Genomic DNA, 13,263 nt, shown 5'->3' with positions numbered 1-13,263 from the left:
ACCCATCCTGTCCTTGTATTTGTCGAGATGCGTTTTGAACGCCGTATCTGCTTCCACAATCTCCCCTGGCAATGCGTTCCAGGCACACTCCACCCTCTGTGTAAAAAAACAAAAAAGAACTGCCTCCCACATCTCCTGGACTTTAAACCTATGCCCACTGGTGACTGACCCCTCCACCCTGGGAAAGAGTGCCTGCCCATCCACTCTATCCATGTCCGTCATAATCTTGGAGACCTCTATCAGGTCACCCCATAACTTCCGTCATTCTAATGAAAACAGTCCGAATCTATTCAGCATCTCTGCATAGCTAACACCCTGCAGACCAGGCAACATCCTGGTAAACCTCCTCTGCACCCTCTCCAAAGCCTCCACATCCTTCTGGTAGTGTGACAATCAGAATTATGCACAATATTCCAAGTGCAGCCTTACCAATATCCTTCATTATCCAAGGCTCCCTAAACTTCCCACACTTATTCTTCATTCTCTCAGGAACGTGACTTTCCTGAATCCTAATCAACTGTCGCTTGAAAGACTCCCACATATCATAATTTGCCTTTCCCCAGTTTAGCACCTTAACGTGCCTCATCCCTATCCAAAAGTACCCTGAAACTTGGGAATTGTGGTCACTACTCCCAAAATGTTCCCCTATTGAAACCTCAATCACCTGTCCAGGCTCATTCCCCAAAATCAGGTCCAGTACTGCTCTTTTCCTAGTTGGACTATATACATATTGCATCAAGAAGCCTTCTTGGATACACCTTACAAACTCTACTCCATCCAAGCCCCTAGCACTAAGTGAGTCCCAGTCAATATAGGGAAAGTTAAAATCCCATACCACAACAACTTACTTTTGCACCTATCCAAAATTTCTCTACCTATCTGCTCCTGTATCTCTCGCTGGCAATTGGGGAGCCTGTAATAAACCCCCAACACTGTGTAATTGCCCCCTGTTCCTGACCTCTCCCCAGATTGCCTCATTGTAAATCCCATCTGGCCCAGGGGACCAGGAAGATACTTGCTACGGCTATATTACTCGACTATATTACTGGACTACAATCCCAGAGGTCTGCATTAACACTTCAACCATGACCGCTTGAGATTTTGAATTCAGACTAGAAGTGCTAAATGTAAGGAAACTGCTTTCTGTAACGTTTATGTCCACCAATTAGTACCCACTAACAACAGCTTGTATAGTGCCTTTAATGTCATAAAACATCCCAAGGCAATGCATATGAGTGATTTAGATTAGACACTAAGCCACAATAGGAGATATTCAGACACATGCCACAACCTTGGGCAAATCGGTCTGTTTTAAGGAGCATCTTAAAGGACGAAAGTGATGGCTCTTCAGACTGGTTTAAAAAACAAAGAAACATTTACAGTACCCAATTCTTTTTTTTTTTTCCAATTAAGGGGCAATTTAGCGTGGGCAATCCATCTATCCTGCACATCTTTTGGGCTGTGGGGGTGAGACCTAAGCAAACATGGGAAAAATGTGCAAACTCCATACGGGCAGCGCTACCGTGCTGCCGCTTCAGAGAGGTTTTGGGAGGGAGTTCCAGAACTTGGGGCGAGGCAGCAGAAGGCACAGCCACCAATGGACGAATTAAAATTGGGAATGCCCAGGAGTTCAGAATTAGATGAGCAAAGATTCCTCTTTGATTTGTAGGTCTGGAGGAGATTACAGAGATGGTGATGGGTAAAAATTTGAAAACAAAGATCAGAATTTTAAAATCAAGGCATTGTTTGATTCAATTAAGGTCCTCCTGCTTAGGGTGATAGTTGAACAAAACATTGGTGCAAGTAAGGACATAGCAGAGTTTCGGATGATCTCTAATTTACGAAGGGCAGAATGTTGGCGATAAGTCAGAAGTGTATTGGAATAGTCAAGTCTAGAGGTATTAAAGGCATGCATGAGATGAGCTGAGCAAGCATGAAATTGGTGAGCAAGCATGAAGTTGGTCATTATACAGGGGTGAAAATAGGCAGTCTTTGTGATGGTGTGGATATGTGGTCGAAAGCTCATCTTGTTCTCAAGTTTAAACTATGGTTGTGCATTGTCTAGTTTAGTCTTGGTTATCAGCGAAAGCTAGGGTATGGTGTTTTTCTGCTCATCCAGTGTTGGAGCCAGTTTGTGAACGTTAAAACTGGGATATTTTACACACTTTTCAGTGTGTATATTTGCGGCAGTTTTTCTGTGATGGTTCTGCAGCTAGTTTAGTTTTTTAAAAAGGGGGGGATGTGGCCTCCTTGAATCCACTGGACTATGCTGGGGCCCTCGGTGTCTTTCAATGCAGCCCCAAGTTGCCCCATTAATCGAAGTATCAGCATGTTTGTTGAGGGCAATGTATTTATTTATTGTAATTCCTGCGGTATGACTCAATGTCAACACAATAGCACAGTGGGTAGCACTGTTGCTTCACAGCGCCAGTGTCCCAGGTTCGATTCCCGGCTTGGGTCACTGTCTGGGAGTCTGCATGTTCTCCCTGTGTCTGCGTGGGTTTCCTCCGGGTGCTCCGGTTTCCTCCTACAAGTCCCGAAAGACGTGCTGTTAGGTCATTTAGACATTCTGAATTCTCCCTCTGTGTACCCGAACAGAAATGTGGCGACTAGAGGCTTTTCACAGTAACATCATTGCAGTGTTAATGTAAGCCTACTTGTGACAAAGATTATTATATGTGCCTACAAGGTACAAAAGCCACCAGATTCGGATAGTACACAAGCCAAAATACTGAGTGATATTAGGGGGGCATGGGGGCAAAAGTATAGACCACAATTTCTAAAACACCTTTGAAAATAGAATTTATTAAAGGACTGGGCTTGTGAATATTATGGCAGGAATTCTCCGGCCGTTGAAATTCTCTGTTCCTGCTGGTAGCGCACCCCAGCTCACTGGTTTCCCAACGACGTGGAGTGACTTCAATGGGAAATCCAATGGATGAGCAGCAGCAGTAGAGAATCCCGCTGCCAAGAAACACATGGTTGGGCCTGGAGAATCCAGCCCTATCTCTCTGTTCAAGAAAGTAGAAAGTAACAAAATTATGAGCAACAAAGTCTTCACCTGATTTTGGCTGAATTATGAGTCTATAACGGATTCAATTAGTGCATGTAGAAAAGCACGGCTATCGTAAGTATGAAATTATAAAAAGCAAATAATATTTCATTAACTGAAACTGGAGGAAACCAAATATGTATACATATATAAAGGAAATGAGCTGATTGTTTTGTATGTGGATTTTGCAGAAACTGTTGAACATTGTTCCCTAATCCCATGCATCTTTTTTATTTTTAAAAGGAATCCAGTTTCATTGAGAGCAATAGCTGGAAGCCAAAGTAGTGGGGTCAAATTAATATTTTTAAAATTCTGGAGATGTGGGTAATGGGTTTCTTCAAGCATCTTTACATGGACCTCACTCTTGTTTTCCGTTTCATAGAATAGAATCATAGGATAGTACAGCACAGAAGGTAGCCGTGTTTGTACTGGCTCTTTTGACGAACAATCCGATTTGTCCCCACATTCCTCTCCAAATATTGTTACAACCAAGCTGACGATATTGCTGAGCAAGCCAGACCACAGAGTGAAGACTGTCTCACTGATCATGAACCTTTATTTTAAATTGTAAAAACAAGGAGGAAGAGCAACTGACCTCAAACTCCAGTAACACCTTTAGAATTTTAGAAATTAAAATAGTAAAAAGTTTTAAAAAACTTGAGCACGCAAGTTAAAGTCAAATTGCTAAAAAATCTTGCCGAACCCCCAAAAACCATGTTTAACCAAAGGTACAAAAGTAAAACTATATTTTTGCCAACAACCTGTTATAGATGTTAATCATAAAAATCCAGTAAATATTGCCCAAGACAATGAATTGTTGTCACGACCTTTGAGACGCTTCCACTCAGCTTATTTCTGAATCTCCTTTCAGAATTCCAGTTTCTTAAACCAAGGACTCTCTTGGCTTAGCACCAAGTGGCTGCCTCCAATTCAAAACTTTCTCTGCATCCCACCCAAAGGATCTGGTCTTTGGGGCTTTCCCCCACAGCAACTCAACATCCCTTTCCTTAAATATATTTTCCCCCTTTTATCCCAACTTTCATTGCCCTTAAATCCCTCTTTGAATTCAACTTCTAGAAATATACAAATATTTAATGTTTTATAATTTGCCTCTACTTTTGGGTTAGTAAAATGTAATATACCTTCCCCTATTTACTCATGGAACCCATGTAAGATTCAAATGTTTCTGTCACCTCTGAACTCCCTTTTTGAAATTAGCTGAAAAACTAATTTCCCAACTTTCTCACAATGCAAATTTCAGATCCACGCTATTTATTTGTAACTCCAAACTACCATAACCTCTTATTATAAATGTACATGCATAACACCTTTAACTTTTCATCTCTTGGACCTCATGGATAACCTATTTCTCGAATCCTTCCAGCTGTTTAATTAACCCTGGTGTCTGTCTGTCTAACGTGCGCTCTCTCTCATCTTCGCATCTTCTCTACAGTTGTAGCACTATATTCCATTGCTTCACCCGATGTCTATGTATTTACATCATGTATTTATTGTATGTCCTATGTTTTTCATGTATGAGGCTGCCTGGACTGCACACAGAACAATACTTTTTATTGTATCTTAGTACAAGTGACAATGAATCTAATCTAAGTCCTGCTAATAAATTGTAAAGTATTTTGAGATGCTGTGCGAGAATGTGATCTGAATCAAACCTTGTCGAAAAAGTTTTATTTTCATAGAATCATAGAATCCCTACAGTGCAGAAGGAGGCCATTCGGTCCATCAGGTCTGCACCGACCCTCTGAAAGAGCACCCTATCTAGGCACATGCGCCCTCCCTAACCCATAATCCAGTAACCCCACCTTTTGGACATTATGGGACAATTTAGCATGGCCAATCCACCTAACCTGTACATCTTTGAACTGTGGGAGGAAACCGGAGCACCTGGAGGAAACCCACACAAACACACAGAAAACATACAAACTCCACACAGACAGTCACCCAAGGCTGGAATTGAACCCGGTTGAAGGCCCCTGTACTTTTTAAGTGGCTTCTCACTACATTATAATTGGATTCCATGCTGTGTCCAGCTGAGGCAGTGTGAGATGCTGACTCTGATGGAGGGGACGTGGAAGGGTAGGGAATTCTCATTACTTTGTTCTCGAGTCATGGGCATGGCTGTTTGAGCACTGCCTCACTTATCTGCCACATTTTATTTTTGAGAATTATGTTTCAAATATTGTCTTATCATATGAATTTTAAAATAATTTTACTTTGGTATGCATGTAAGTGCTAGTCTGTTAGCCAAGAGAATACAATATTTGACTCTTGCAGATTTCAACAAACAAATCTATTGGTGCTTCCTGCCATTTTGCTAGGAAGTACAGGGAGGGGAAAGCATATGTATATCAGAAACATTTGTAGGTTTATGCCCTCTCTGTAAGCTAGCATGTGTTCTACTAGCCTCAGACTAAAATTTAATGTGGTGTTGGTTCTCTCAAGGTTATCGTAGAGAAAATGCATCCACTTTCCCCTTGGTGACAAAGTCCTTTGCATCTCCCCATATCTACTCCACTTCTGAGAGTAGAGCCAGCTCAATTGAACACCCTCTTTGTTTCTCTGCATGATTTAATTAATGAATCCCACATGAAATAAGGTGCACAGGGTATCAAAATTCTTAAATGAAGCTTTAATTTGCAATGGAACCCCCCCTAAAGAATGATTTAAAATAGATGCAGCAGGGATTTACGAATGCAGGTAGATTTCTGGGTAAATGAAGCATGCAAAATTCCAATTAGCTATCATTGAGTTGAGCTTTAGGACTTGGTGGACTCTCCAGAGCTTCGAAGGATTTGAGGCTTCATTACCCAGTAAATCAATGAATTCAATTTTCTGTTCAGTAAAGCTTGTTATTGCATCTGTAGCACATTTCTATTAAACATGAATACTCTTTATAATATTTCTGCCTCTGTCTCTACTTTGTTTTAACTTCTGGCAAAACCCATATCCATGCCTTTTTCATCTCTTGTCATACGTAACTTTTCTAAAAACACTCGTTGACTTGCTGACAACCAGCTCCCATAACATCAAATTGTCTAAAACTATTATCCCCACAGAGCCCTACTTGCCCATTACTTCCAACCACTGTAACTTACACTTGTTCTGTCCTCTGATACATTCATATTTAATATCTCTGTCGAAAATTCAATTTGGTATTGTGCACCCGACGACCACCACTTTCTCTAGCCTTAGCCAACATACACCCTGGATATGGTTCTCTGTCTGGATCTCTGTGCGTCTTTCCTCAGCTGCTCTATCTCTGATAGCAGAGCCTAGAACTAGAACCTTCTTAGCAAATTATGGGAACTCCCTCTATATGTGTACACATAAGACCCATATAACAGCTGGATGTGCTTTTTTATTCTTTTACGGTAGCTTAGAAATATAATTGTTCTCAAGTTGACTTGTTTTGGTTGGGGTTCATAGAAGAATCATAGAAGTTTACAGCATGGAAACAGGCCCTTCGGCCCAACCAGTCCATGCCGCCCAGTTTTTACCATTAAGCTAGTCCCAGTTGCCCGCACTTGGCCCATAACCCTCTATACCCATCTTACCCATGTAACCATCTAAATGCTTTTTGAAAGACACAATTGTACCCGCCTCTACTACTACCTCTGGCAGCCCATTCCAGACACTCACTACCCTCTGAGTGAAGAAATTGCCCCTCTGGGCCCTTCTGAATCTCTCCCCTCTCACCTTAAACCTATGCCCTCTAGTTTTAGACTCCCCTACCTTTGGGAAAAGATGTTGACTATCTACCTTATCTATGCCCCTCATTATTTTATAGACCTCTATAAGATCACCCCTAAGCCTCCTACGCTCCAGGGAAAAAAGTCCCAGTCTATCCAGCCTCTCCTTATAACTCAAACCATCAAGTCCCGGCAACATCCTAGTAAATCTTTTCTGCACTCTTTCTAGTTTAATAATATCCTTTCTATAATAGGGTGACCAGAACTGCACACAGTATTCCAAGTGTGGCCGTACCAATGTCTTGTACAACTTCAACAAGACGTCCCAACTCCTATATTCAATGTTCTGACCAATGAAACCAAGCATGCCGAATGCCTTCTTCACCACCCTGTCCACCTGCGACTCCACCTTCAAGGAGCTATGAACCTGTACTCCTAGATCTCTTTGTTCTATAACTCTCCCCAACGCCATACCATTAACTGAGTAGGTCCTGGCCTGATTCGATCTGCCAAAATGCATCACCTCACATTTATCTAAATTAAACTCCATCTGCCATTCGTCGGCCCACTGGCCTAATTGATCAAGATCCCGTTGCAATCCTAGATAACCTTCTTCACTATCCACTGTGCCACCAATCTTGGTGTCATCTGCAAACTTACTAACCATGCCTCCTAAATTCTCATCCAAATCATTAATATAAATCACAAATAACAGTGGACCCAGCACCGATCCCTGAGGCACACCACTGGTCACAGGCCTCCAGTTTGAAAAACAACCATCTACAACCACCCTCTGCCTTCTGTCGTCCAGCCAATTTTGAATCCAATTGGCAACCTCACCCTGGATCCCGTGAGCTTTAACCTTCTGCAACAACCTACCATGCGGTACCTTGTCAAAGGCTTTGCTAAAGTCCATGTTGACAACGTCTACTGCACTGCCCTCATCTACCTTCTTGGTCACTCCCTCAAAAAACTCAATCAAATTTGTGAGACATGATTTTCCACGCACAAAGCCATGCTGACTGCCCCGAATCAGTCCTTGCCTCTCTAAATGCTTGTAGATCCTGTCTCTCAGAATACCTTCTAGCAACTTACCTACTACAGACGTTAGGCTCACCGGTCTGTAGTTCCCAGGCTTTTCCCTGCTGCCCTTCTTAAACAAGGGCACAACATTCGCCACTCTCCAATCTTCAGGCACCTCACCTGTGGCTGCCGATGATTCAAATATCTCGGTTAGGGGACCCGCAATTTCCTCCCTAGCCTCCCACAACATCCTGGGATACATTTCATCAGGTCCCGGGGATTTATCTACCTTGATGCGCTTTAAGACTTCCAGCACCTCCTCGTCTGTAATATGCACACTTCTCAAGACATCACTATTTATTTCCCTTAGTTTCCTAACATCCATGCCTTTCTCCACCGTGAATACCGATAACAAATATTCATTCAGGATCTCACCCAACTCTTGTGGCTCTGCACATAGATGCCCTTGTTGATCCTTAAGAGGCCCTACTCTGTCCCTAGTTACTCTTTTCCCCTTTATGTATCTGTAGAATCTCTTTGGATTCTCCCTTGCATTATTTGCCAAAGCAATTTCATGTCCCCTTTTTGCCCTCCTGATTTCCCTCTTAACTCTATTTCGACAATCTCTATACTCTTCAAGGGATCTACTTGATCCCAGTTGCTTATGTACGTCATATGCCTCCTTCTTCTTTTTGACCAGAGTCTCAATATCTCGAGTCATCCAGGGTTCCCTACTTCTACCAGCCTTGCCCTTCACTCTAAAGGGAATGTGCTTACCCTGCACCCTGGTTAACACATTTTTAAAAGCCTCCCATTTACCAGCCGTCCCTTTGTCTGCCAATAGTCTCCCCCAATCTACCTCTGCAAGTTCCTGTCTGATACCATCAAAATTGGCCTTGCCCCAATTAAGAATTTTAACTCTTGGGCCAGACCTATCATTCTCCATAGCTATCTTAAAACTAATGGAATTATGGTCACTTGTCCCAAAGTGATCCCTCACTAGCACTTCTGTCACTTGCCCTTCCTTATTTCCCAAGACGAGGTCAAGTTTTGCCCCCTCTCTAGTCGGTCCATCCACATACTGAATGAGAAATTCCTCCTGAATACACTCAACAAATTTCCCTCCATCCAAGCCCCTAATGCTATGGCTGTCCCAGTCAATGTTGGGAAAGTTAAAGTCCCCTACTACTACCACCCTATTATTCTTGCAGCTATCTGTAATCTCCTTACATATTTGCTCCTCAATTTCCCGCTGACTATTTGGGGGCCTGTAGTACAGTCCTACCAAGGTGATCTCTCCCTTCTTATTTTTCAGTTCCACCCATATAGACTCAGTGGGCGAACCCTCGGATATATCCCCTCTAAGTACTGCTGTGATGTTCTCCCTAATCAAAAACGCCACACCCCCTCCTCTCTTACCTCCTGTTCTATCCTTTCTATAGCATCTGTACCCCGGAACATTGAGCTGCCAGTCCTGCCCCTCCCTTAGCCATGTTTCAGTCATAGCTATAATATCCCAGTCCCATGTGCCCGTCCATGCCCTGAGTTCATCCGCTTTGCCCGTCAGGCCCCTTGCATTGAAATAAATGCAGTTTAATGTAGACCTTCCTTGCTCTCTGCCCTGCTTTCTCTGGTCATGCTTTACACACTCTCCCTTCCTGCCTTTTGTTTCTGTCCCCACTGACTTCCTACATCGGTTCCCATCCCCCTGGCACATTAGTTTAAACCCTCCCCAACTGCACTAGCAAACACCCCCCCGAGAACATGATTGTCCAGTCTTCTCTAAGGCCATATCATGATTGTCCAGTCTTCTCTAAGGCCATATCCAGCTCTTGAAGCTCCAATAACTTGATCCAATTGTGTTCATGATTCCCATTAATTAATGTGTTCTACTAGAATTTTGTATGCCAATGGTTTTGAAAGGCTATTTATTTAAAGTTGGTGGATTAAATCCTAATGAGAGCAACAAGGCCTTATTTTATTGACAACATGAGATCTGTGCAAATTAATGGTCAATATATGTATGCCCATGCACAAGGTTCTGTGATGCATCCATATGTGGGCCAGAAGACACTTGCTCTAGCTTATGTATGAAGTGTACATTAGATTTTAACTTTGTATTTTTCAGATTGAGCAACAGCACCAGGAATGGCTAGAGGACTTGGCTATTCGTCTACTTTGTGTTTTTGCACTGGACAGATTTGGAGATTTTGTATCTGATGAAGTATGTGAGTTATTTTTAGGTGGGAGGGAAGGGCAGATTCGTAAAAGCAGCAATGTCCATAACTATTTTACAAGTGAATTTCTGAAAGACTTGAGCATTGCTAAATCTGTAATTTTTAGAAGTAGCAATGTCGAATCAGTTTTTATATTGGTTATTTCTCATAAATCATTGCTCAGTCGATTAGTGCCTGTAAGCCTGCCACTACACAAGGTCCTTGCCAATCCACTTGCTGCCCGCCTCCCATCAAATCAGCCTGAGTCGCAAAGATCAACATGCCAGGGAATAATAGCAGAGGGCCTACAGCAGCAGGAATGGAACCGATACCACCATTAAAAAAACACATCCTAATGACCAATCCCACAGCCCAGTCACCTGGCTTCAACCTGCCACACCAACATTGGGCACTCCTCAATCATTTCCGCACTGCCAAGGCCTTTGTGCAGCAAATTCGCTCAAGTGGGGCCTTGCAGGGAACCCAGACTGCAGCTGTGGTACACCCCAATCACTGACACACATCATTGAAGACTGTCATCTGACAAAATTCAGCAGAAGGCTGAGAACTCCATTTGACCATTGCCTGACTTCATTACTGCACACGCTTAAAAAAACTGCATACTGAGTAAAGTTCTAAGTACTTGTGAAATATTGTAAATGCCAGACATGCAAACTTTACATCCTAAATTATGCACTGCGTAAAAGAGTTCCTTTCAAATTAATCTTGATTACTGGGATGTTTTACATTTGGAAGCCCACAATCCTTTTCAGTTTTAAATCATTTTAACTTCAATTTAAATTTGACATCAAAAATGCTGGCCATGGATTATGACTTGTATATTCAGAGCAAGAAATGTAGCCTTGCAGCTACAATGGATTCCAGACTGCAAGCCTACTGCTCAGATCAGTTGCACATTATAATTGTGCTTTAGAGATTGAATTCCTACATTTAATTGTTCAGGGAGGGTGCTATTCCCTTTCTAGTCAAACACATCATCTAGCAAAAACAAAAATAGCAAATGCTGGACAATCTCAACAGATCTGGCAGCATCTGTGGAGAGAGAATTGAGCTAATTTTTCGAGTCTGGATGACTTTGTCAAAGAGTCATCTAGACTCGCAACATTACCTCTGTTCTTTCTCTCCACAGATGCTGTCAGACCTGCTGAGATTGTCCAGCATTTTCTATTTGTTTCAGATTCCCGCATCCACAGTAATTTGCTTTTACATCATCTAGCAGGTTGTCTGAGCAAATGTTCTTGGGTTCAGCCATCTCAGACTTTGCATTGATGAAGGATAATATAACTAGCTATATGGGCTTAAATGGATAAGGAGGGCAAAAGAAAAATGTATAGAAATTTATGAATCTTTTTTGCCTTGAAGGTTGTGGCACCCGTTCGGGAAACTTGTGCTCAAACACTTGGAGTTGTATTGAAGTACATGAATGAGAGAGGGGTACATGGAACGGTGGTTGTTTTATTAAAATTGCTGGCACAGGAACAGTGGGAAGTGAGACATGGTGGACTTCTAGGAATAAAATATGCTTTGGCAGTTCGACAAGTAAGTTGTAACACTTTATCTGGCTTCTACAAAATTTGCTGCACTAATTTGGAAATAAATTTTAATAATTTAAACATTTTATCTACACTTTACAAATTTTTGTTCATGCAACATGATCAAAGTAAATAATTTGTATTTTGTTGTAGGACTTGATTGAGACATTGTTACCAAAAGTCCTTCCTACTATAATTGATGGCCTTCAGGACTTGGATGATGATGTCCGTGCGGTAGCAGCAGCTGCACTTGTTCCAGTCGTGGAAAACCTTGTACAACTTCAAGCATCTGAGGTTAGTTCAGAATCTTCCATCAGTGGTGCATATTCTTAAGTTAGAAGCAAGCCTTGTCCGTGTGGAGTTTGCGCATTCTCCCCGTGTTTGCGTGGTTGTCGCCCCCACAACCTAAAGATGTGCAGGGTAGGTGGATTGGCCACGCTAAATTGCCCTTAATTGGAAAAAATAAATTGGGTACTCAAAATTTATTTAAAAGAAATTAGAAGCAAGCCTTAAAAAAGAAAACGTGAAGCTGAATGACTTAGAAACATGTTTTTAGATTATAAAGTCTTGGGCTACATTCCTCAGGAGCTACCACACTTTGAACACTGTATTTCTCTTCACATGCCAGCGTTTGATTATGAGGACATAGAAAACTGACCCCTTGGGTGCTACAAATGAGATTTGATGTCGTTCTGAGTACAAGTGATTAACTCGACATAGCTCCGAGATTGAATCTGAGACATCTCTGGTCTGTTGTCTCCGCACTGCACACTTTGGCTGTGTGGTGAGTTAATGAGAGTGATTGAAATTACTATTAACACAGCGGGCCAATCTAACACTGATTGATGTACGCGTTCTTTTTAGTATATCAGGACATTGCTGCAGAAGTTCCTCAGGGCGGTGTCCTAGACCCAAGCATCTTCAGCTGCTTCATCAATACCTTCTGTCCATCATAAGGTCAGAAGTGGGGATGTTCGCTGATGATTGTGTAATGATCATTCGTAACTCCTGTTACAACACCCTGGGCTAGTGCGTGGTCAATTCCTGCCCCACTTGACCAGGAGCTGCAAAACAGGTGAAATTCGATTTTATATTGATACCCGTGGCTTTGGTTGAATTAAATTGACTACATTCACCACGTTTGTAAAATTTAACCAGTAACAACCCCTCCCCTGTCTAACTGCCTCCCGCTCGCTATACACATGCAGACAAACAATAGAGAGGGGGGAAAAGATGGTTCAGAGATAAATAAAAGGATAAGGATCTTTGATTCAGATGTCCATCTTTCAGTTAGTTTCTTTCTCAAGATTAGGCCTTCTGTTGGGTTCTTTCTTTTCCTTCAATTTGTAATGATCTTCACTGCAGACTCTCAGAGACAGCAGGCAACCAACAACAGGCAGAGGGAGAAACACCATTCCTCTTCGTTTGGGAGTCTAGAGGCCCCTGGCAGGTTCTCTCCGGGGAAAAAAAATCACTCGGCAGGAACCAATCACTTACTGTTGTCAGGCTTTACACTGTCCCAGGCCAACCCACCGGTTGCCAGTTAGCCAGTCGAACTGACTTCATAGAGATCTGTGACCCTGGGGTGGCACAGTGGTAGCACGGCTGCCTACAGCGCTGAGGACCCGGGTTACTGTCTGTATGGAGTTTGCACATTCTCCCCGTGCCTGCGTGGGTTTCACTCCCACAGCCCAAAGATGTGCCGGTTA

The 13,263-nt window shown here is 42.5% G+C and overlaps 1 protein-coding gene across 2 annotated transcripts in view; it reads left to right on the top strand.

Annotated features, from left to right (window-relative positions):
• btaf1 (BTAF1 RNA polymerase II, B-TFIID transcription factor-associated) overlaps positions 1 to 13,263 on the top strand; it is a 232,324-nt gene that overhangs the window by 104,622 nt on the left and 114,439 nt on the right. For both annotated transcript variants that reach the window (XM_072479095.1, XM_072479094.1), the window contains exons 10-12: positions 9,914 to 10,009; positions 11,385 to 11,561; positions 11,708 to 11,848. In XM_072479095.1, the coding sequence (XP_072335196.1) occupies positions 9,914 to 10,009; positions 11,385 to 11,561; positions 11,708 to 11,848 (414 nt within the window). The remainder of the gene's footprint in view (positions 1 to 9,913; positions 10,010 to 11,384; positions 11,562 to 11,707; positions 11,849 to 13,263) is intronic.

The sequence above is a fragment of the Scyliorhinus torazame genome, chromosome 16 (genome assembly GCF_047496885.1).
Source record: "Scyliorhinus torazame isolate Kashiwa2021f chromosome 16, sScyTor2.1, whole genome shotgun sequence".
NCBI classification, from domain to species: Eukaryota; Metazoa; Chordata; class Chondrichthyes; order Carcharhiniformes; family Scyliorhinidae; genus Scyliorhinus; species Scyliorhinus torazame.
Note: the sequence above shows the minus strand (reverse complement) of the source record. Positions and strands in the feature narration are given on the sequence as shown.